The 18,998-nt window shown below is 40.8% G+C and overlaps 4 protein-coding genes across 5 annotated transcripts in view; 1 reads left to right on the forward strand and 3 right to left on the reverse strand.

Annotated features, from left to right (window-relative positions):
- Positions 1-330: 330 nt before the first annotated feature.
- LOC308371981 (E3 SUMO-protein ligase ZBED1-like) lies at positions 331-2,416 on the reverse strand. The gene is made up of 2 exons (XM_080847064.1): positions 1,778-2,416; positions 331-1,567 (listed from the first exon to the last, which is right to left on the reverse strand). The coding sequence occupies exons 1-2, from the start codon at positions 2,389-2,391 to the stop codon at positions 478-480; spliced, it is 1,704 nt and encodes a 567-aa protein (XP_080703190.1). The 5' UTR covers positions 2,392-2,416; the 3' UTR covers positions 331-477.
- A 265-nt stretch (positions 2,417-2,681) lies between these two features.
- LOC308370036 (uncharacterized protein) lies at positions 2,682-5,766 on the reverse strand (the record flags this gene model as incomplete). Its single annotated transcript, XM_080844595.1, has 4 exons — positions 5,130-5,766; positions 4,793-5,011; positions 4,315-4,679; positions 2,682-2,696 (listed from the first exon to the last, which is right to left on the reverse strand). The coding sequence occupies exons 1-4, from the start codon at positions 5,371-5,373 to the stop codon at positions 2,682-2,684; spliced, it is 843 nt and encodes a 280-aa protein (XP_080700721.1). The 5' UTR covers positions 5,374-5,766.
- Positions 5,767-5,902: 136 nt separating this feature from the next.
- On the forward strand, positions 5,903-10,561 carry vps26c (VPS26 endosomal protein sorting factor C). 2 transcript variants are annotated; one of them, XM_080847042.1, is made up of 8 exons: positions 5,903-6,027; positions 7,430-7,573; positions 7,669-7,818; positions 8,445-8,525; positions 8,616-8,690; positions 9,086-9,236; positions 9,574-9,726; positions 10,157-10,561. In XM_080847042.1, the coding sequence occupies exons 1-8, from the start codon at positions 5,971-5,973 to the stop codon at positions 10,237-10,239; spliced, it is 894 nt and encodes a 297-aa protein (XP_080703168.1). In that variant the 5' UTR covers positions 5,903-5,970; the 3' UTR covers positions 10,240-10,561. The 2 variants fall into 2 exon arrangements, with proteins under 2 accessions (XP_080703168.1, XP_080703169.1); XM_080847043.1 differs by having other exon boundaries at positions 8,622-8,690.
- A 1,760-nt stretch (positions 10,562-12,321) lies between these two features.
- Positions 12,322-18,998, reverse strand: part of ttc3 (tetratricopeptide repeat domain 3) — a 41,450-nt gene continuing 34,773 nt past the window's right edge. The window contains exons 33-46 of the mRNA XM_080852011.1: positions 18,210-18,918; positions 18,066-18,134; positions 17,820-17,969; positions 17,593-17,732; positions 16,733-16,801; positions 16,417-16,617; positions 15,594-15,678; positions 14,872-14,973; positions 14,348-14,553; positions 14,125-14,257; positions 13,778-13,942; positions 13,175-13,336; positions 12,950-13,042; positions 12,322-12,825 (exon numbers count right to left, since the gene is read on the reverse strand). Of these exons, the coding sequence (XP_080708137.1) occupies positions 12,712-12,825; positions 12,950-13,042; positions 13,175-13,336; positions 13,778-13,942; positions 14,125-14,257; positions 14,348-14,553; positions 14,872-14,973; positions 15,594-15,678; positions 16,417-16,617; positions 16,733-16,801; positions 17,593-17,732; positions 17,820-17,969; positions 18,066-18,134; positions 18,210-18,918 (2,398 nt within the window). The 3' untranslated portion in view covers positions 12,322-12,711. The remainder of the gene's footprint in view (positions 12,826-12,949; positions 13,043-13,174; positions 13,337-13,777; positions 13,943-14,124; positions 14,258-14,347; positions 14,554-14,871; positions 14,974-15,593; positions 15,679-16,416; positions 16,618-16,732; positions 16,802-17,592; positions 17,733-17,819; positions 17,970-18,065; positions 18,135-18,209; positions 18,919-18,998) is intronic.

Below are 18,998 nucleotides of genomic sequence, written 5' to 3' on the forward strand. Positions count from 1 at the left end.
GTTATCCTTAGATTTCCCTCCCAGTATAGGTCTTTAAGATGTGACATATGTAGGAGGAAGGAATGAGTTATCTGACACATAAATGGGCAAATCTCTGTTTCCAACAAAAAGAAACAAAACTTTGTCTACAGTCAGTCTATTTATTTTCTGACAAATAAATGTTACACATATTTACATGACACATCACACATATCTCTAACTTTTTACAAATAGTGTGTGCTTGTGCACATGAACAGTGTTTGTGTGTGTGTCTGTGTGCATACAAAAAACAAGTTTTGTGTGTGTATGTGCGCGTGAGTGTGTGTGTGTTCGTGTAGGCTTGTTGTTTGTATATGTGTGCATGGATGTGTGTACAAGAAATAAGTTGTTTTACAGAACAGTGTAACAACCACACAAAAAAACACACACACACTTTAACAATTAGATGGGGCAGTCGTAACAGCAACATGAACCCCCACCTCAAGTCATCAGAATAGTCTACCCATCTCTATTTAGTTTGAGAAAGGCACTTCTCTCTAAAATGAGCCTTGCTCTATTTCGCCGACCACGAGTTAGGTCTCCTGTTATGCTAAAAACCCGCTCTGCAAATGCTTGGGATGCTGGCATTGTCAGAAGGTCGAATGCAAATGGTTTTAGGGTCTGGTACATAGTAGAACCCTGTGCGGCCCAAAAGTCAATTGCGCTCTCTTCGTGTATTGGCTGAGAAAGTTGCTCCTTGAACTTTTGTATCTCTTGCCTGACAGAGGGCTTTTGTCTTAATGGCCGGCTTGTCCTTGCTTTTGAGAAGAACCGGAATCTTGGACGCTTTGAAGGTGGGGCTGACTCTGCTGCCTCCTTTATCTCTTCTTCCTCCTTATAAGCATCATCATCATCCTCCTCCTCCTGCTGCTGCTGCTGTATTATTGTTTGAGAAATGTAATCTTCGGCTCTTCTCAGAAGCTCTTGGATTTGCCTGTCCTCATTCTCAATGAGGGTTTCAGGTGAAACAGTTGGATCCAAGAAGCATGCAGCAGTGGCGAGGGGCGAGAACTTGGGATCCATTGGATCAAGGAAGCAGCTGAAGCGCTGCTCCATGTTCGCCTTCATGTTTTGAGCCAGGCCAGCTAGGTCCCTGTAGCCAGTGTCCTGGGGGAACTGGGACAGGTGAGCACTAAGGTCCAAGAGGGCAGGCACCACCAGGGATAGGGACATGGTGTCGCTCTGTAGCATCTTGGTGTGCTCTGCAAAGGGGAGGAGCAGGTCTTTGAGAGCTGCCAGCTTCTGCCACTCACTGGGCAGGAGACCGTCCCAGTCCATCCCGTCAGCAACCAGGACAATTGAATCCTTCACCTCAAGAAGACGGGAGACCATCTGGTAAGAGCTGGACCATCTAGTGACGCAGTCTTTCACCAGAGTCAGTCCACACAGCTGGAGCAGTCGCTCAGTTGCTACAGACGACTTGCGGAAGAGCCTGACAAGTCCTCTTACTTTGTCCAAGAGTCTTTTCACACCTTGTTCCTTCTGGGTCATGTTCACCACGAGTTGTAGGGTATGAACAACGCAGGGTGTCCTCTTTATGGCTCCGTACCTAGATAGATAAGACAGAGAGACATCGAGAGAAGAAAGGCAATTTATTAATCATCCAAGGGAAATTAAATTGCCACGAGCAACACTATAAAATCACTATATACTATGTATTAACACACATCATCATAACACCATAGAATTAATAACCAACCATAGCTCAATGACAGACATTTTCTAGCCTACTTCTAAAACAGCTACAAATATAATTTACCTTTGCTCTTCATCACCCTCCTCAGATTCTTCGTCACTGCTTTGGACTTCGTCATCCTCAGAGCTGGGCTCATCAGCATCTTCATTTTTGAACGCTGCAACCATGTTGCTCCCGTTATCAGTTATTACCGTCAGAATTTTTTCTTTTGGTATTCCCCAGTCCTCTGTGCATCTGTCAACACAAGTTTTTATACACTCTGCAGTGTGTGGGTGGGAGATCTGCTCCAGCCTCAGCAGTATGTGTCTTGACATGTTTTGCTGAGTGCAATAATAGCATGCACTAATGGCAAGGAATGATGCCGTGAGCCCCTTTTTTGTCCATATGTCCAGTCCAATTGTTAATTTGCGTGCTGTGGCGAGTCGATCTTGAAATTTCTGCCTTTCAGTATTGTAAAGTTTGTCAACTGAATTTGTTATTTTTGCTTTCTTGGGTAAGGTCAACCTCTTGTCAATTGTCAGCATCATTTTAACAAAATCTTCGTCCTCAACCGAACGGGCAGGTAGGCCAGTGCGGCCAATCCACTGGGCAATAGCCTCTTCTTTGCTTGTTTGTTCGGCTGAGTCGGCTTCGTACTTCAATGGTGAAGAGAAGAAGGATTGAATAGATGGCCCCATCTTCTCTGGATCAGGCTGCCGTTTTTCTGGTCTGGTTGTGTCTGGGATCTGGGTGAAAAATTGTGGACACAATTAGTCTCTAGGATGTATACAGATCTCCTAGTTGTTACAATATAGTTGTGGGACTCCAGGATGACAAAGGATGGCGACACCCCATTCAAAGTGAATGGGGATCCGTCGCCCTTAACGGCTCAACGCATTCCGATGCGACACACCGTTCACACGTTCGCGTTGGAATGCGTTGAGCCGTTAAGGGTGACGGATCCCCATTAACTTTGAATGGGGTGTCGTCATCCTTTGCAGAACTGAAGAGCGAGCACGAGGAGTTTGTATGTAAACTGTGTAAAACATGTCTCAAAGAGAAGCCTGCATTAAAGCTGCATCTGGCTCACTCAAGCTAGAGTTGTTGCATCTGATCATAAAACATTAGTATATGCCTACCGCTGAATTCCGATCAATTAAATGTAAATAATCAGTTTACGGCTATGCTTAATTAACAGTATTATCATTAAAATATAAGAGTCTAGATTTTGAAGATTTAAATTAGGTGTTAGCACAATACCACTTCTATGCGTTCCTGGCTTTACAGCTAAATCAAACACATATCCTCCATAAGAATTGCTGTGCAATCTGATAAACAACCAATTTAGCTAGACAGCTAGATTTGACATTGGGAAGTGGTGCTAATGATAATAACAATTGCCCAAATAGACAAGGATATGTAAACCAATGGCATATTATTGCATTTAAGCTTACTAGCTAGTTAATCGATAGCTAGTTTAAGTTAGCTAAGCTTCCTCATGGTTAGTTATGCTACCTCATTGTTGGCTCTCTATAAATATTTTGTCAATCATTTGCCAAAGGGAGGGGACAAATGATTGAGGGAGGCTTAAATCAATAATTATTAGAAGCTTGACCTTGTCCTTGAGCAATCATGCAATGTTGTCGTTAGGGCTTCACTTGCACGTCTGGGTATCTCAGTGTGTGTGCGTGGAGTATGGAGTGCGTGTATGGAGTATTTTTACAGGAACCGGAAACATTCAACCAATGATGTTAGGTGCATGCAAGTTTAGGAAAAAAAAAAGTATTGTGACTTCGTCAAACACCAACATTTTCGTTTAGTCTCGTCTCGTTAACAAAAGTTAAAATAGATTTAGTCTTAGTTTTTATTTTCAAAGATCCGTTTTCGTCACGTCTTAGTCTCGTTTTAGTCATGGGAAAAAGGTTGTTAACGAAAAAATTTCGCATAGTTTTCGTCGACGAAATTAACACTGCGACCAACCCAGCTACCAACTCACACGCAAAATCACTATATGTTCTTCAACAGTAGCCTCCTTGATCACAGAATAGTTAGATTGTCGAGTTCGCTTCATGATGCTAGCTAGCGTGTCAGAGTGTATCCAATGCTTGCAAGAACAAAATGGACACCAACAATGAGATATACACAAATAGTCCTTGACCGCAAGAATCAGTCGGCATTGAGGGTGGCCAACAGCAGCCTAGCACTCTGGTCGGTAACTCTGAGTTTACCCAGTCAATGTCTCACACCTGACCTTTAATTACAGATTAAACCAACCAACAGTTTGCCCAGTCAATGCCTCACACCTGACCTTTAATTACAGATTCAACCAACCAACAGTTTACTCAGTCAATGTCTCACACCTGACCTCTAATTACAGATTAAACCAACCAACAGCTTACCCAGTCAATGTCTCACACCTGACCTTTTACAGATTCAACCAACCAACAGCTTACTCAGTCAATGTCTTACACCTGACCTTTATTACAGATTCAACCAACCAACACTACAAGCCAAAGTACTTACCAAAGTATTTACAGATTACTATGTACTAAACCGCTACGTCAAATTACAGGCCAACAAAATGGCGCAAGCCGACTCCATGATGCTATCCCGTGTTCTACCTTAGGCAAGGCAGCTACTTCTGGAGGGGATCTGGTCCGGGTCGGCGTCGTGGATGGTGGAATGCGCGCAGTGCTGTGCATGCAGACAGTCGGTGTGGCGGGCAGGTGATCATCAGCAGTCGGGGTTGCAGTCAGCAGTGGTGGCATGTCTTGTTGGTCGTTTAGGAAGGATAAATCATCTGAGTCATCCGAGTCATCTGTCGGTGCTGTGGGCGGGTGTACCGGTTGATTGGTTCTGGGTGCGGGTACTGGTGGGCGTATGGGGACGGCTACTGTGGTGGACTCCTGGGTATGGAATGTTTGCGGGTCTTCGCCAACATGGCGAAGCATGGCGACAAGGATTGCCCTCATAGCCCCCAGCCAGTCTGTAAAATAAATTAGAAATTAATAAATGACTATCAGCACGGTCATAAGTCACGTGTTATTTAGCTGTCAACAGTATTTTTTTAAATACAAAAAATAAAGCATACGGCAGTACCTCCGTATCGCTTGGGCGGTTTGGACGGAGAGACCCACGGGATCCCCACTGGCCAGTAGACTGGCCTTGTCGCCTCGTCCCCGTACTTGGGCATTGCTGTGCCAGGGGTGAGGGCCCGGACCCAGGCCGCGACTGTGGTACGGGCTTCTGTCGAACTCATCTCCGCCACGGGGACTGACGGCTTACATAGTACGGCCTTCCTGACCACACACTCTTCATCTGTAATAGCAAAAACCAAAAATGAATGTTCCGAAATCAGCAAATTGTTACTTCAAAATGTGCAAAACCCTCACATGGAATGTTATAGAGGTCTTAATTATAAATACAAGTATCTTACCGAAGCCTCTTCCTGCATGCCGATCCTTTCCGGTTTTCGTCTGCCATGCGAGCATTACTGCCTCCAGCTGGTCCTTAACAGGTTCTAAAACTTCCAAGACCTCTTTGGGTCCATAAAACTCCCATTTTTTGTCCCAATCCATCTGCATCATGAATGCCGGCAGATCCTTCTTCAGGCTGCTTTTGATCGACGAACAGCAGTTAGCCCAGTGCGACCTGAACCACCTTCTGTCATTACCCATCATCGATTCGAATGTCAAAATGTACGCAAACTCACTGTGAAAATAATGCTCAATGGTACTTTGGCATCACCCTCCTTATATGTGCAAACGTAAGTTGTCTTAGCAAAATGTGTGAATAAACATTATCATATGACAAGACTATGTTGCGTCTTTAACTATTAGCTTATTGTTGTCTGGCCAAAGTGCGGCAAACTGTGTGAATAAACATTATCATATGACAAGAATATGAACAACTGTATCGCTGTAAAGTTATGGTTGCACCCCGACGTCTTTCAAAATGGCGCCAGCGTTCGCGCGATGCTTTGAGGTGCAGATATTCGAACGTATATAGTAGGCTCTAGTATAGATCTACCGTTACATCTCCATCGCCGTTCGTGCCCCTGCCTAAAAGTGATGAAATGCGTCTCGTTCGCATCTCCTCCCCTGGTGAACAGTTTCACCCATATACATGACTTTATACGTCTATGGTTTCACCCATTCGAATCTCTGCAATTCGCATACCGGATCTTAGCTCTCATGTCATGTGACATGAAGAAAATCACATGATCACCCTTTCTGAGCAGAAGCTCTTCCCTGAAGTCGATTCAAGATATCCAAACAATGAGTTTCAACCTTGATGTTAGACTTAAACGTGCGAACAAAGTTTATCATGAGGGGGTAAGACAGATTTTTCTTATTTAGAGTAGCATCTTTTTTTTTATTTTATTTTTTACGTTTTACTTCGTGCTTAGATATAGATCGATATTAACTAAAGGTAATATTAGAGGATGCTGGGTAACTTCCAAGGAAGCACATCTGTTAAGATTGGGGTTTTCAGTGTTAATCAAGTTGCGTTATGTTATGGGATTTGTTTTAAGATCACTGATAGTTATTCCATTATTCCTGATTTTAACAGACACCAACATCTAACTTACTTAGCTATTAAATATTAAGCAAACATGCAGCGTCTTGGTTTTGGACACTGTCATAAGATGCAAACGTGGCCGTTTAGGAACAAAAGACGTCTACAGGTCCCTTGGCAAAATGAATCAGAACCAAAGCTGATAACGCTGATAACTTGTCAAGCATCAACCCACAACATACAGTGGCATTAGCTGCTAGCTAGCTAAAAATGAAGCGTTCTGGAAATGCTGCATTGTAAAGACCAAATAACTAAACCACAATTCTTCAGTCAGAGATCACAGTAGGCTATGGATCACAAATCAAGGCGATGCATAACTACGAGAGTTTCTAAAACAAAGGGGTGCATTTAGACGATGTTTGCTAACTTGACAATATATAGGCCTAAGCAACAGTTTTACTCATTGATGGAGATGTTGAGCTCTAAATGTGAGCTTCTATTATCTTTCTTCTACCAGACAGCAGATGTTTCTGTCTTAAAGGCAAACAAAGTTAATAACATTAAATAACAATAAACATTTCTGTCAGTATAACACAAAGATGTTCTGCCCCTAAGGAAAGACAGACTTGGCAACAACAAAATAGTGTAACAAGCTGAAAAGCTCGAAACTGAACTCAACTGAACTTGAACCTCATCAATAGGTTATCAAGTATTGCCATCATGTTTTCCTGTTACTGTTGTGTAAACAGTTGTGAAACACACAATATCATTTATGTTTTACATGTATTATGATTTTGAAAAATGTTCACCTTTCTAAATTGTGCTGAAAGCATTGGTACTTGAACCGTATCATTAGTCATCACAACAACTGCTGTAATGATTTGACAGTGTCACGTTACCGTTATTGATCATTGTCATGGCAGCTTATGTCATATTGTAAAAAAGCAACAGAATGCTGTTGTCACTGATTATCTGACTATTTTAATACGACTATCATAACTACTTATGACATGACATATGCTATGGGTTAGAATTATGTGGTTATGTTACAACACAGGGTTTCAATGTTGCAAAAGCATGTAAGCTTTATTTATTTTGCTTTAACACAAACTGCAATTAAAAACCTCTTCTGTTCTCCAAACCAAACCCTGACTCAAACACTGTGGGAGGGAGAAACTAAACTGACCTGCCACCTCCCATATTTTGGATGTTTTGTAGGAGATACTGGCAGGAGTTGTGGTATTAGTCAGCAAGGAGGCCGTCCAGCATCAGGGCATATCTCTAACTATGGAGGGGGTTGTGAATCTGCAGCTCAGCTCAAAGAGTGTGGGTGTCTTTGAGGCATTCTACAATTCTGTAAAGGCAAGTATGAAAACCGTATTCTATGTATGGCACATATTATTACATTGAGTCTAAATCACAAGTCACAAATGCTTTCTCCATGTTTCTTTTTATAGCCTATTCAGCTTATCACCAGCAATATTGAGGTTGTCAAACCAGGAAAGGTTCCAAGTGGCAAAACCGAAATCCCCTTTGAGTTTCCTCTGCAGGCAAAAGGAAATAAATTGCTTTATGAAACCTATCATGGAGTGTTTGTCAACATCCAGGTAAAATTCATCACAACATAGAATATGTTTGTCCTTGCCAATAATACTTTGTCATTGATAATGCACTGACATCAGGAAGCATTACAATCCACATCCTCATACACTGTATTTCTACACATACACATATGATGTCCACTGTAGCCCTAATGATGATTCATCCTATCCTATTAATCTGCAACTGTAATTCTCCCTGGCCATGCCCCATGTACCAAACCTGTTATAACATAATGGCAGAAATATATATTTATATTTTGAATGTGTTGTCAGTTATGTTAACTGTAGTGAGTATGTGAAGTGCATAAGTCTACTGTAGCTAACTAACATGGGCTGCTGAGTTGCCCAGCATGCATTACACAGCTGACCACCTCAGAGCTGACAGACTATAAAACCACACGCACGCACGCATGCACGCACGCACAGCCTTTTTGAACATTTCAAACTCTTGGGTAGTATAGCCTATATGAGTACCAACCTAACCTTAGTCAAAGAATGAAGACAAGCTCATTATTTCAAGTGGGATGACGTTATGGTATATTGTTTGGTGTTGTTTTCAATAGTATACCATGTATTGTAATGGTCTATTTAGTACTTTTAATATTTTTTTTTGTGATGTACTACTTTTCCAGTATACGCTGCGCTGTGACATGAAGCGCTCCCTGTTGGCTAAAGACTTGAGCAAGACCTGTGAATTTATGATCCATGGTCAGGTCTGTACTTCATTTTTCACTAAGGTGGAACTATAATACAGGATTCTTTTTGATCATCCAATAATCATGTTTAATCTTATGTCCTCCAAGCCACAGAAAGCAAGAGTACAACCAACTCCACTAGATTTTACCATCGCCCCAGACACCCTGCAAAATGTTCGAGAGGTAATGGCTTTTAAAGACGTCTTTTAAAACGGGTCATATTTTCTTATTATGATGAGTTTAATAACTGAAGGTTGGTCTCAATGATTTCCATTTAAGCCAGCTGCTTTGATAGTCAACAAATACACCCCTTTACCTCGATTGTCTCAGTAAAACCGATCCCTCCTAGCATATGAACACCAGCTAGGAAACACAGTTGGCGTATGATATATGATATGATATGATATGATATGATATGATATGATATGATATGTGTATTTAATTGATTAGGAATAACACCCCTTCAAATACAGGCAAAGACAAAAGTCAGAGTTGTGTATCAGCGCTATTCTGCTATAGCTACCACATCCAACAAATCTGCACACTGAAACATTTTCTTCATTTTTCTTCTCTGGCAGAGAAGCTCACTCCCTAAGTTTTTAATACGAGGCCACCTGAACACCACCAACTGTGTGATCACCCAGCCTCTGGCAGGAGAGCTGGTGGTGGAGAGCTCCGCTGTGCCCATCAAGAGCATCGAGCTACAGCTAGTCCGAGTGGAGACATGTGGTCAGTCATTCCTACCTGTTTAAAAAAAAAAAAAGTCCAGCTCGTTTGGTAATATTTTGAGTTAAAATTGCCTTCTTACATGACCTATATTTACCATCGCAGACCATTGGAATGTACACATTAGAAAGCTTTCATTGGAAGCAGCAGATTGAAACAGATTAACCCCATATTAGTATTTCTCAGTATTACAACTAGCGAAAGCCATGTATAGTTTATAAAAACAATGCAGTCACGTTGGAGACATGTTCATATCCAAGATATAATAATTAAAATAATTTTATTTAGAAAATCTTACACTCATCTTGAATTCAAAATGTCTTCCCTGTGTTTACGGTAGGCTGCGCTGAGGGCTATGCAAGAGACGCTACTGAGATCCAGAACATTCAGATTGCAGAGGGCGATGTCTGCCATGGGCTCCCAATCCCCATCTACATGGTGTTCCCCAGGCTCTTTACATGCCCCACTCTTGAAACCACCAATTTTAAAGTCGGTAAGTTGGCCCTGTTCATTTGGAGTGGGATGGTCCAAGTTTCTATTACATTAGTAACCAACATGATCACAGTTCTTATGCACTGTCATCACAGGTAGAATCATTTCACTTGATTTGATATATACTCTGTTCAGCTGTTTCACTTGATTTGACATATACTCTGTTCAGCTGTTTCACTTGATTTATATATATTCTCTGTTAAGCTGTTAACATCATCATATACTCATAGAACTTCAGAAAGTCCAAAGCGTAACTGGAAATGACTGACGTTATCACTGACATTGTGAAAAGGTTCTATGGTTGGCTTTGAATATTTCGATCCACAAACTGTAAATGCATCTACAGTATGCTGGTAGGGTTAAATGGTATTAAATGTTTTATAATAATACCTTTTAAAAATAATCAACACTTAACCTTTTCTTTCCCACAGAATTTGAAGTGAATGTGGTGATCGTCCTCCATGATGATCATCTGATTACAGAGAACTTTCCTCTAAAACTGTGCCGAGTGTGACTGGACCAACAAGCCACCTGCTTTATCAAAAGGACTGTCAAGAACTAATATGTAACCAAGTGTCAAGACATGCATTACTACATAGCCCTCTTACAATAATATTACGGGTTTATGCATTATTCCATTCATGAGCCTGGCGTAGTCATGCGAAGAAAACTAAGTTCTGTTAATAGAATTGATGGAGAAGAACCTTTAGGGATAATTTGTCCTGTATGTTTTTCAAACATGTTTTGTAAAAAATCATTGTGAACTCTGCTCTTGTGTGTGGCGTCTGAAGATGCTCTACTAGCGCTATGATTTCACAAAGTGATTGACATGACAGGAGCGCAAAAGATTAAACTGGAAAATATCATTCTGCTTTCCTGTTGGAGCTGGTGCACTTCATCTGAGGTCCCACAAGGCACACATTGAGGAACATTCACAGTTATGCATAACTGTCAATGGTTTTAGGCTAGTGAGGCTGTTCCTACTCAACATTTACATTTCTTTTCAATTTGACCAAGGTGGTGGATTTTATTGGGAAACAATTACCATAGAAGTTGAATTGGCAAAAATATTCATGTGCACATCTAACCATTTTCTTCAATTCAACTTAACGTGTAAAAAAAAAAACATGCATCATGCTATCAAGGTGTTTTGATTGCCTAGTAATGCAATCACCCTACCTTCTCTGACAATGACTTAAAGGCACTGATTGTAAGGTAAGCCTTTGTTGGGTTATAAATGCATGATTCATGTAGGTCATTTGAAGCTGCAGTCATCAATTGTAATCTAGTACACTTTGTCAAATTCAGCAAATCTTGCATATTACCATCAAGCCCTTTGTCTGATTTGGTACCCTCACGAGTTGGGGCGTTGGTGCATAGAAAACTCCCTGACTAGTTAGTGGTTTACAGCTTTGGTGCTGCAAGCAACAATTTAAAGATCATTCAATATGGCAGGGCAGGTTGTGTACAGTATCTGTGTGAGTAGCTTAACTAAGCCATACATTAGACCATATACTTGCAGAGACATCAATGTTGAAATCTGATCTGAATATGGGTGTATAAAGACAAGCATGCTCAAGGCATTTCAATGTAACCGAATCCAAAATCTTGTGAGCGGTATCAGTATCAGTGTAGATTAAAACACACAACAGCAAAGTTGAGTGGTGGTTTTGAGTGGAAAGCTTGATCTTTGATAGCACTGGCTTTCCATACACTCAAGAGTCAATTCAATGAGAGTACACATCACATCCAGTGCTGTGAGGCTGATGTGTAGGGAACACGTTAAACCACCCAACCTTTCACTTCAAGGGAGGGTCTGAGACATGCATTCATCTCCCCTTTCTCTTCAAAAACAAGGGGAAACTGTCCCCTTCTCAGATCCTCCTCAAAGAATTAGTTGGTTAACTCTCTGGCTATCTTCATGATACCCAACGCACTTTACATACATCATAGGGGGGAGTCCTCTTACCACAATCAAATGTAGCCTACCGTCCTGATGATGCAGACATTCTGTACCAGTATTCTCACCACACAGACTGCCTGGTGAGCAGTCAAGGAACAAGCCAATTCATTGAGTTGTATTGGTGATTGAAAAAGAGGCCAACTGAGGCGCAGACATTTGTGAAAAGAAAAATATATTCACGGTCAAACTGATTTTTGTCTTCTGCAAAACCACTATTTGAATTAAGAAACACATAAACAGCTGAGCACAAAACAGTGCTGAACTTTCTTAAAGTGAATACCATTTGCATTAGTGTTAATATCTTGACCTTCCTGTTCTTAAGCTGATTTTGCTGTTTCATCCTCTTTTTTTCAGTAGCTGTTCAATGATTTGGTGTGAGATTTGGTCTGACAAGAGTCCACCACTTCTGTTGTAGGGTGGTAAACCAGGCCGCAGGTATGTTACATATGTGAATATTTCAGTAAATCAGTGCAACATACAATGTATATCTATAAACTACAAATAGGCATGATTGGAGTCAAAATAAAAAACAACAAATATAAGTCACTGTTAAAATATAATCTTTTCTGAGCTCCTTTTTTCATTTCTGGACTGAACTTTATTTTCAGAAATGTACCAATACAGGCTACCAATCCTGCTACACATGGGCTCCCCCTCAATGCCAGTTAACATTGATACACATCAAAGAACTAAAGCAAGTTACTATTAGCTGGGAATGAGTCATTTTACAGTCAAATCAGAAATGTGCCAGTGAAAAAAAGTAGAATTAATTAAAAACTTAATCTTGATACAATTAAAACATGATTGTAAGCAAATTAGTATGCAAAATGAACCACTGATTTGGAATGTGCATTGCATACAAGAAACAAAAAATAAAGAGAGAGCTTAAAAAAAAAAAAAAAAAAACATCCATCCCATACCAAAAAAAATAAAAACATAAAAATGTCAATGTAAAGCATATTTTAATGTCTGGCAACTATTTACTGTACGGGGAAGGGGAGTGGTCTGGCTAAGGATGCTCTGCTACACATTTGATTTGTCTGAACGGGCTGGCAGCACTGGAAAGTCCTCTGGCCGAAGAACGTGCTTTCTGCAGGTAGGACATGTGCTTTGTGTGTTCAGCCACGATTTGATGCACTAGAAGAGTGAAACACAGGTCATTTTGTACCAGTAACTTGTACCAATGTAGACATTTAAAGTGTGTCGCCTATATGCTGAATGTGTGTAGAACATATTTGAACTTGAACTGAGATTGCCATACCTCATGATGAAAGCCATGTCGACACTCCAGTACACACAGAGTCTCAGGAGCCACATCTTCATGGCAGATTATGCAAGGGTCCTCCATATTCAACTGTCAAATGATTTTGCATTGTACATTATACATTTAAAAAAGCACACAAAATGCTTGAGACTTCCCCTGACTTCAGCTTTAAGAGGAAACACAAAGGGATAAATACTTAGTTTTGTTAAAAAGCAAACGTACCATTCTTTGAGTGCCAATTGGTCTTTGCGCAGCTTCACTTTTCCAGACAGGAGGAGGTGTGTCAGCCGACTTGAGAGGTGAATATGTTCTTGATGCCATGTGACTCATCTCAGACTGGGCACTGAAGAGACCCGTCTGACTCTCAGTGGAATGCATTTGGTCCTGAACACAAACCATTTCTGAGTGACATTTCTGTAAATGTTCATGACATACACATCTAATAGAGACATCTGGACAAGTGTGTCTACGTTTATACTGGGGCTTGATGAATAGATCAGTCATTATCATATCATGGCAGATGCTAAATACTGTCATTTCGGATGATTAGGCATGGTCATGTCACCATTATTGTAAACAAAGCTATGCTCATGTTAGATACCATAGCCATAGAAGTTTCCATTACACATAAAATATGAGTATCATCATGTATCATCGTAATTGTGGTGATGGCAAGGACCTCATGAGTGCATTGCTTCTGCCGTGACATGTGTTTGAAATGGTAATGCTAGTGTTGTGGCAGAGGATTCAAGTGTTACCATGATGAGCCATTTAAAATGGAAGGTTATGTAAAGTGTGCTCTGTAATCATACTGTTGTAACATACCGTTCTGAAAGGGGTAGACCTGGAAACGGATAGACTGTTCCACACATGGGATGGAGTAGGCTGTCCTGTTGTCCTGAAGGGTGAATATGGCCTTGATGCTATCTGACCAATCTCAGACTGGACCTCCAGACCGCTGGCCTGATCTCTGGTGGAGCTCATTTGGCCCTGAACACAGTCAGTCACATGTCAGAGTGAGAACATGCAACAATAGACATATTCATTCAGACCCCAACACCCATCTCTGACTTCTTCTGTGTGTCCTCCTAGAATTGGCCTCAGAAGACACTGTAACACACATTACTAGACTCATCAAGCTCACCCTACTAGTGTTGCTCATCTTCTCTTACCTTGACATGTTCATCTTCTGATAAATCCAAAATGTGCTGGGATATTCTGTTTATTGTCTCCTCATAAGGCAGAGACAAAAGATGGCCTCCATTTGCAGAGACCAAATCATGAGTGAACTTGATGAGGGTTTCTCTGAAACAAGAGAAATTGACTATGAAAGAGATACTGAATTGGAGTGTGGGTCAGAAATGTTACAGACACTGTCCCTTTCTAAGAACTCACCTATCAAAACGAGGAAACATAGTGATCAAGTGGTCTATGATCTTCTCAAAAACACTTTTTGCCTTTGTTCCGTGGGCAGGCATGTCAGCAGACATGTCGAGCAGCTGGAGAAAGTTCTGATTTGGGAATGTAACTGGCATCTGGGCACTATGGTGGGAGTATATTGGTCTTGGCCCGTGATTTGTAGGAAGCTGTGGGTCCAAAACCTGTGAGCAGGACATACCAACAATAGTCATACAGAAACAAATGTGCTCAGAAGATTTTGGCACAGGTCAGCTTTTCTGTTCAATCCTACAGAATGCGTAAATATACACAGATTGGTGTGACTGAATGAACACATTTGAATGACAAGAAAAGGACCTAGTGTCAACGTTTACGTAAACATGTTAAAGGAAGGCAGTGTTTCCTGTAAGCTCGAAAGTAAAACTCTCCTCTCGTTTAGTTTTTTTCTCTCTCATTAAAACAAGCAATACAATGGACAATTGTAATAAAAATCACTACGAGTTCATCCCCCTTTGACTAACCGGCTGAGGAGGTGTTGGGGGACATGGAGGCACAGACACGTGTGGTAGTCTGCTCAGTGCAGTCCCATCCTTAACTAGGTCCATCTGCTGTCTGAACAGAGCCTGGAGCACATGGAGCAAAGAGTCAAACCGTTTATGAAAGAATGCCGTGGAGGCTGGAACCTTAACCTGAGGGAGATTTGGACTTTTTCCAGATGCCAGAAGTCATCGACATGGGTCCCTTTTCAGGCAGCATTAACAAATTCATCTCACACCAAAAAGTCTGATACGTCTTCAGATTTTAAGACCTTGAAAACCTAACCCGGCTTACTTATACAATTTTGTTGGCGTAAAGGCACATATTGTGCTTAATATACATTGGACAGTGCAATTCTTGCATGATGGGGCTTTAGGGGTATTCCAAAATATTTCTATTTAAGACCATAACCAGTTGAGAGGATATAAATTACAGTTGAATCAATATGACTAATGAAATGAGCAATGCTAGTATCGCCTGGAACACTTTCAGTTCAATCCATATGTAGTTGTTTCTACGTAAATAAAACATTAACTAATTGATATCTATCTATGGCCAAATTATCTATTCTAATTCTCAAACATCTACAATGAGTAAATTGAAATGTATAGAAACTGGCAGTGTATGGCCCATCTATGTGTAATTCAGTGGATGAGCCAAACTGAAATGAAATGTCACTTGCAAGCACACAAAGGGAGAAACCCACCTGGGTGTGGGAAATCTTTTGCTCTGCATCATGGACACAAGCCCGCCATGAATCAATAAGTCCTTCAAGACCTGAAGAAGGGTACCTTAGGACAAAACACAAGTGACATCAAATACAAATTCATGACATGTGATCAAAAAGTTCCGGGACTGTTTTTGTTGTGAATGCACCTCAAGGTGTAGCAGAGTGCAGAGTGCGAACATCACATTTTCTGTCAACCTCAGAAAATCGGCAACATAGACCTTTGAAATGCTTCAGAATGTCTAAACCAATGAAGCAATATAATACATTGAATGAGGCGTTCTGTCTGCCATTCGCATTCCAAGACTGAAGACGGCACATCAGGTCAGGAGCTCAACCAAGAGTATGCTTGTGGTTATGTTTGACATTTGTGTGTTGTGAGTTTTACTCGACAGTCTGAGGCGTCTGAGGGAGACGACCTGAACTGTGACTGCAGTGATGGCAGGTGTGAGCGCACAGCCGATCAGACGTTACCACACAGTTTCCGCTCACTTCCTGCAGCTTCCTCCTCCTCCCCAAAATTAACTTCAAACTGAAGGGTTGCCATTTAGACTCATTGGCGGAGATCCAGCATGAATTACTGATGCTTGACACTCTTACAGAATAGGACTTGAAAGGGGCATTCCAAGCTTGGCAGGAGTGCTTGGAATTGTGTATTACTGCAGAAGGCGACTCGTTTGAAGATGATGGCCGCCAAATTTCAATCAGGTAGGTTTTTGCTTTCTACAGGAGCAGTCCCAGTTTTTGATCGCACCTTGTACTTACATGGACGCTAACCTCCATGAACTTTCTGTAACCTTACCTGGAAGAGAGTTCAGTGATGCGCCTGAGAATGGCTTTACTACGGAATACACATCTTTTCAGTCCTCTGAGACCTTGGGCTTGGCGGCTCTCAAGTATCAAAATCCCAGCAAATTGAGACCTTTTGGTTTGTCTTGCAGACAAGTGCTTGTACCTGTCCATTTCACCCTTCAAATCTGCCTTCTCAGCAGCCAACTGGTTACTGTGAAAGGATTGCACAAGATTTAACTCTACTGAAATGGTAAGAATTAGTCTTCAATTTCTAAGCCATGTTTAATGTGCTTATAAAAATGTCCATATCAGGGAAAAGCACTTACCTTATTGTAGATAAACAAGTACACTTTGTCTCATAGTTCTTATTCTTCTCCATGATGTCCTTTGCAAAACTTAAACAGAAACAGTTATTACTTTACTAGGTGAAAATCTGTCAAGCACACTTCAAGGCACTTGCAGAACATTGAGCACAAGAAGTCGGTCACAGTCCTGTGATGTTCTCTTGTAGTTCCCACCATGAGTTCAACATTTTTAGTGATGTAGGTTACTGAGAGGATGGAAAAACTGACATGTGTTTCACAACTATATAGCTAGCTAAAGATCTGTTGCTAGATAGACCAATTAAGTGTATTTTACAATTTCAGATTTTCGGTTTTGCTCCAGACTCAGAATGTCATGTATTATATGTTAGATAGTTTGCATGTTATATATAGTTTTCTGTGTTGCAAAGATACAAGAGGACTTTTATCACAGAGCACAGGACAGGCAGAATACATTTCATATTACATTAAAAAGCCTAGTGACAAGATTAGCGTATAGATAAAGTAATAGTTATTAGAGTGGATATAAGCAAAAATGCAGATGAATGCAAAAGGAGTACTCATAAATGCCTCCACTGGGGACAATACTTTTTTAAAAATTATTTTTTACTCTGCACTACTACACGCAGTGTGCATGCTCTAAGCTGTTAGCATGCTCTAACCTGTTAACATGCTCTTAGCTGCTTACATGCTCTAAAATGAAAATCAACTGGTACTGCAGCCGCAAAGCACCTGCAACACCACCAGTGTGAAACAGGCTTCATTCTAAACACGTATGAGCTTGTTTCTCCACAATGACTTTTGCCTGCTTTGTAGTAATGGGAGAAGGCATGTGACAAACATAACATTTATAAAGGGCAAACCTGTCATTTGTTGCTAACGAACTGCAAATTTTTGCCTTTAGCATTTTCAGTGTTTCCTGGTTTTCCTTTTTCTCTGGCAGATACATTTTCATCTCTTTGTCAAACCTTTGCTGAAGTAAACTAAGTTCTTTATTGATGACCTAAAAGATAAAAACAGAGTTATGACAGGACAATAATGAGCACAAAGTGATAGGATCAAAATGATTATACAACTGATCAAGAATTACCTCAGTTTTCTCACTAATTTCATCATAAACATCTCCACGTTGAGCCAAATCAGCTTTTCTCTTCTGAACATCGGATTCAATGGCTTTTTTCAGTTCTGTCATTCTGTTTTTACCCTCCATATTGTTTTTTTCCTTTTTTGTCATTCCACCCTGACACAAATAAATAGTTCAAGATAAGAATTTCACATCATGGAGTTACACTCAAATGATAGGTAAAAGAAACAGTGTAAGTGTCTTTATACTCACTTTCTTATTTTCAAAGAGCTCATATTTCTCAGTATTAACTGCAACATCGTCTCCAATTGTAGAACATGCCTAAAAATCACAGGAGACTTTTAACAATTGCAATCATTTTGAGGAAACCTACAGCCATATTGAAAGTCCACCTACCTGTTCATTGCGAGCAGTAACTCCATGGCAGAAGCTCACAGTATTACTTCCATCACCCTTCTCATTAAAAGAAGCAAGCACTTCTGTTTTCCGGTCCTGTTCAGCATTTGGTGAAACACAAGCACCGGTCTGCTTATTAGAAGAGAAAGAAATAGCAGTAGCATATTTTTCAAAATGTCTTCCAGGGACAAAGGTTTCAACAGGTGGGTAAGAGGACTTGGATGTTTGAGAACATGGATCCTGAGGAAAAGGCACATGTGGGCATACGTGAATGGGTCTTTTGAGTGCACAGCTGGAATCTCTGTTGTGCTTCATGAGGTGGCTCGACACATTTTCAGAAGCTGCAATGTTGCTCATCCCAGAAATTGTTTTAGTATCCTCGATTCCTGAAGCTTCACAAGTTGGGTGAAATTCCTCCGCTAATGGGTTTAGACTGGTTTCAATGACATCAGAAAGAGCTGCAAAATGGCAGAGGCATGAGCGATCCGTTTGTTCTGGAGCCACATTCTGAAGCGCTCCAACATGCTTAATTAAGGCAATGACATCATCCTTCATGAGAAATCGTAAAGACTCCAAGAGGAAAGATTTTAGTCCTCCAGCCTCCTCAATTTTATCCTGTGCATCACGAGGGAAGTTTTCCAACTCTCCCACAAGTAACGGATGATCCGATTTCAAAGGTCCATGTTCCTCAAGAACCTGAGCGAAATAACTGAACAAATGGGAAAACAAACGGTTGAAACTCTTACTTCCCTTAGTCAACAAGATATTTAAACAACTAGTGTCGAAAAA

The sequence above is a fragment of the Sprattus sprattus genome (genome assembly GCF_963457725.1).
Source record: "Sprattus sprattus genome assembly, chromosome: 1".
Classification (NCBI taxonomy): domain Eukaryota; kingdom Metazoa; phylum Chordata; class Actinopteri; order Clupeiformes; family Clupeidae; genus Sprattus; species Sprattus sprattus.

Excerpts from the sequence above, each read along its gene's own strand:
- vps26c (XM_080847042.1), top strand. The coding sequence starts at position 5,971 with ATGAGTTTCAACCTTGATGTTAGACTTAAACGTGCGAACAAAGTTTAT. Across the intron at positions 6,028-7,429 it reads ACAAAGTTTATCATGAGGGG|GAGATACTGGCAGGAGTTGT; the intron begins GTAAGACAGATT and ends GATGTTTTGTAG. Across the intron at positions 7,574-7,668 it reads CATTCTACAATTCTGTAAAG|CCTATTCAGCTTATCACCAG; the intron begins GCAAGTATGAAA and ends TTCTTTTTATAG.
- LOC308371981 (XM_080847064.1), bottom strand. The coding sequence starts at position 2,391 with ATGGGGCCATCTATTCAATCCTTCTTCTCTTCACCATTGAAGTACGAA. Across the intron at positions 1,568-1,777 it reads GAGGGTGATGAAGAGCAAAG|GTACGGAGCCATAAAGAGGA; the intron begins GTAAATTATATT and ends TTATCTATCTAG.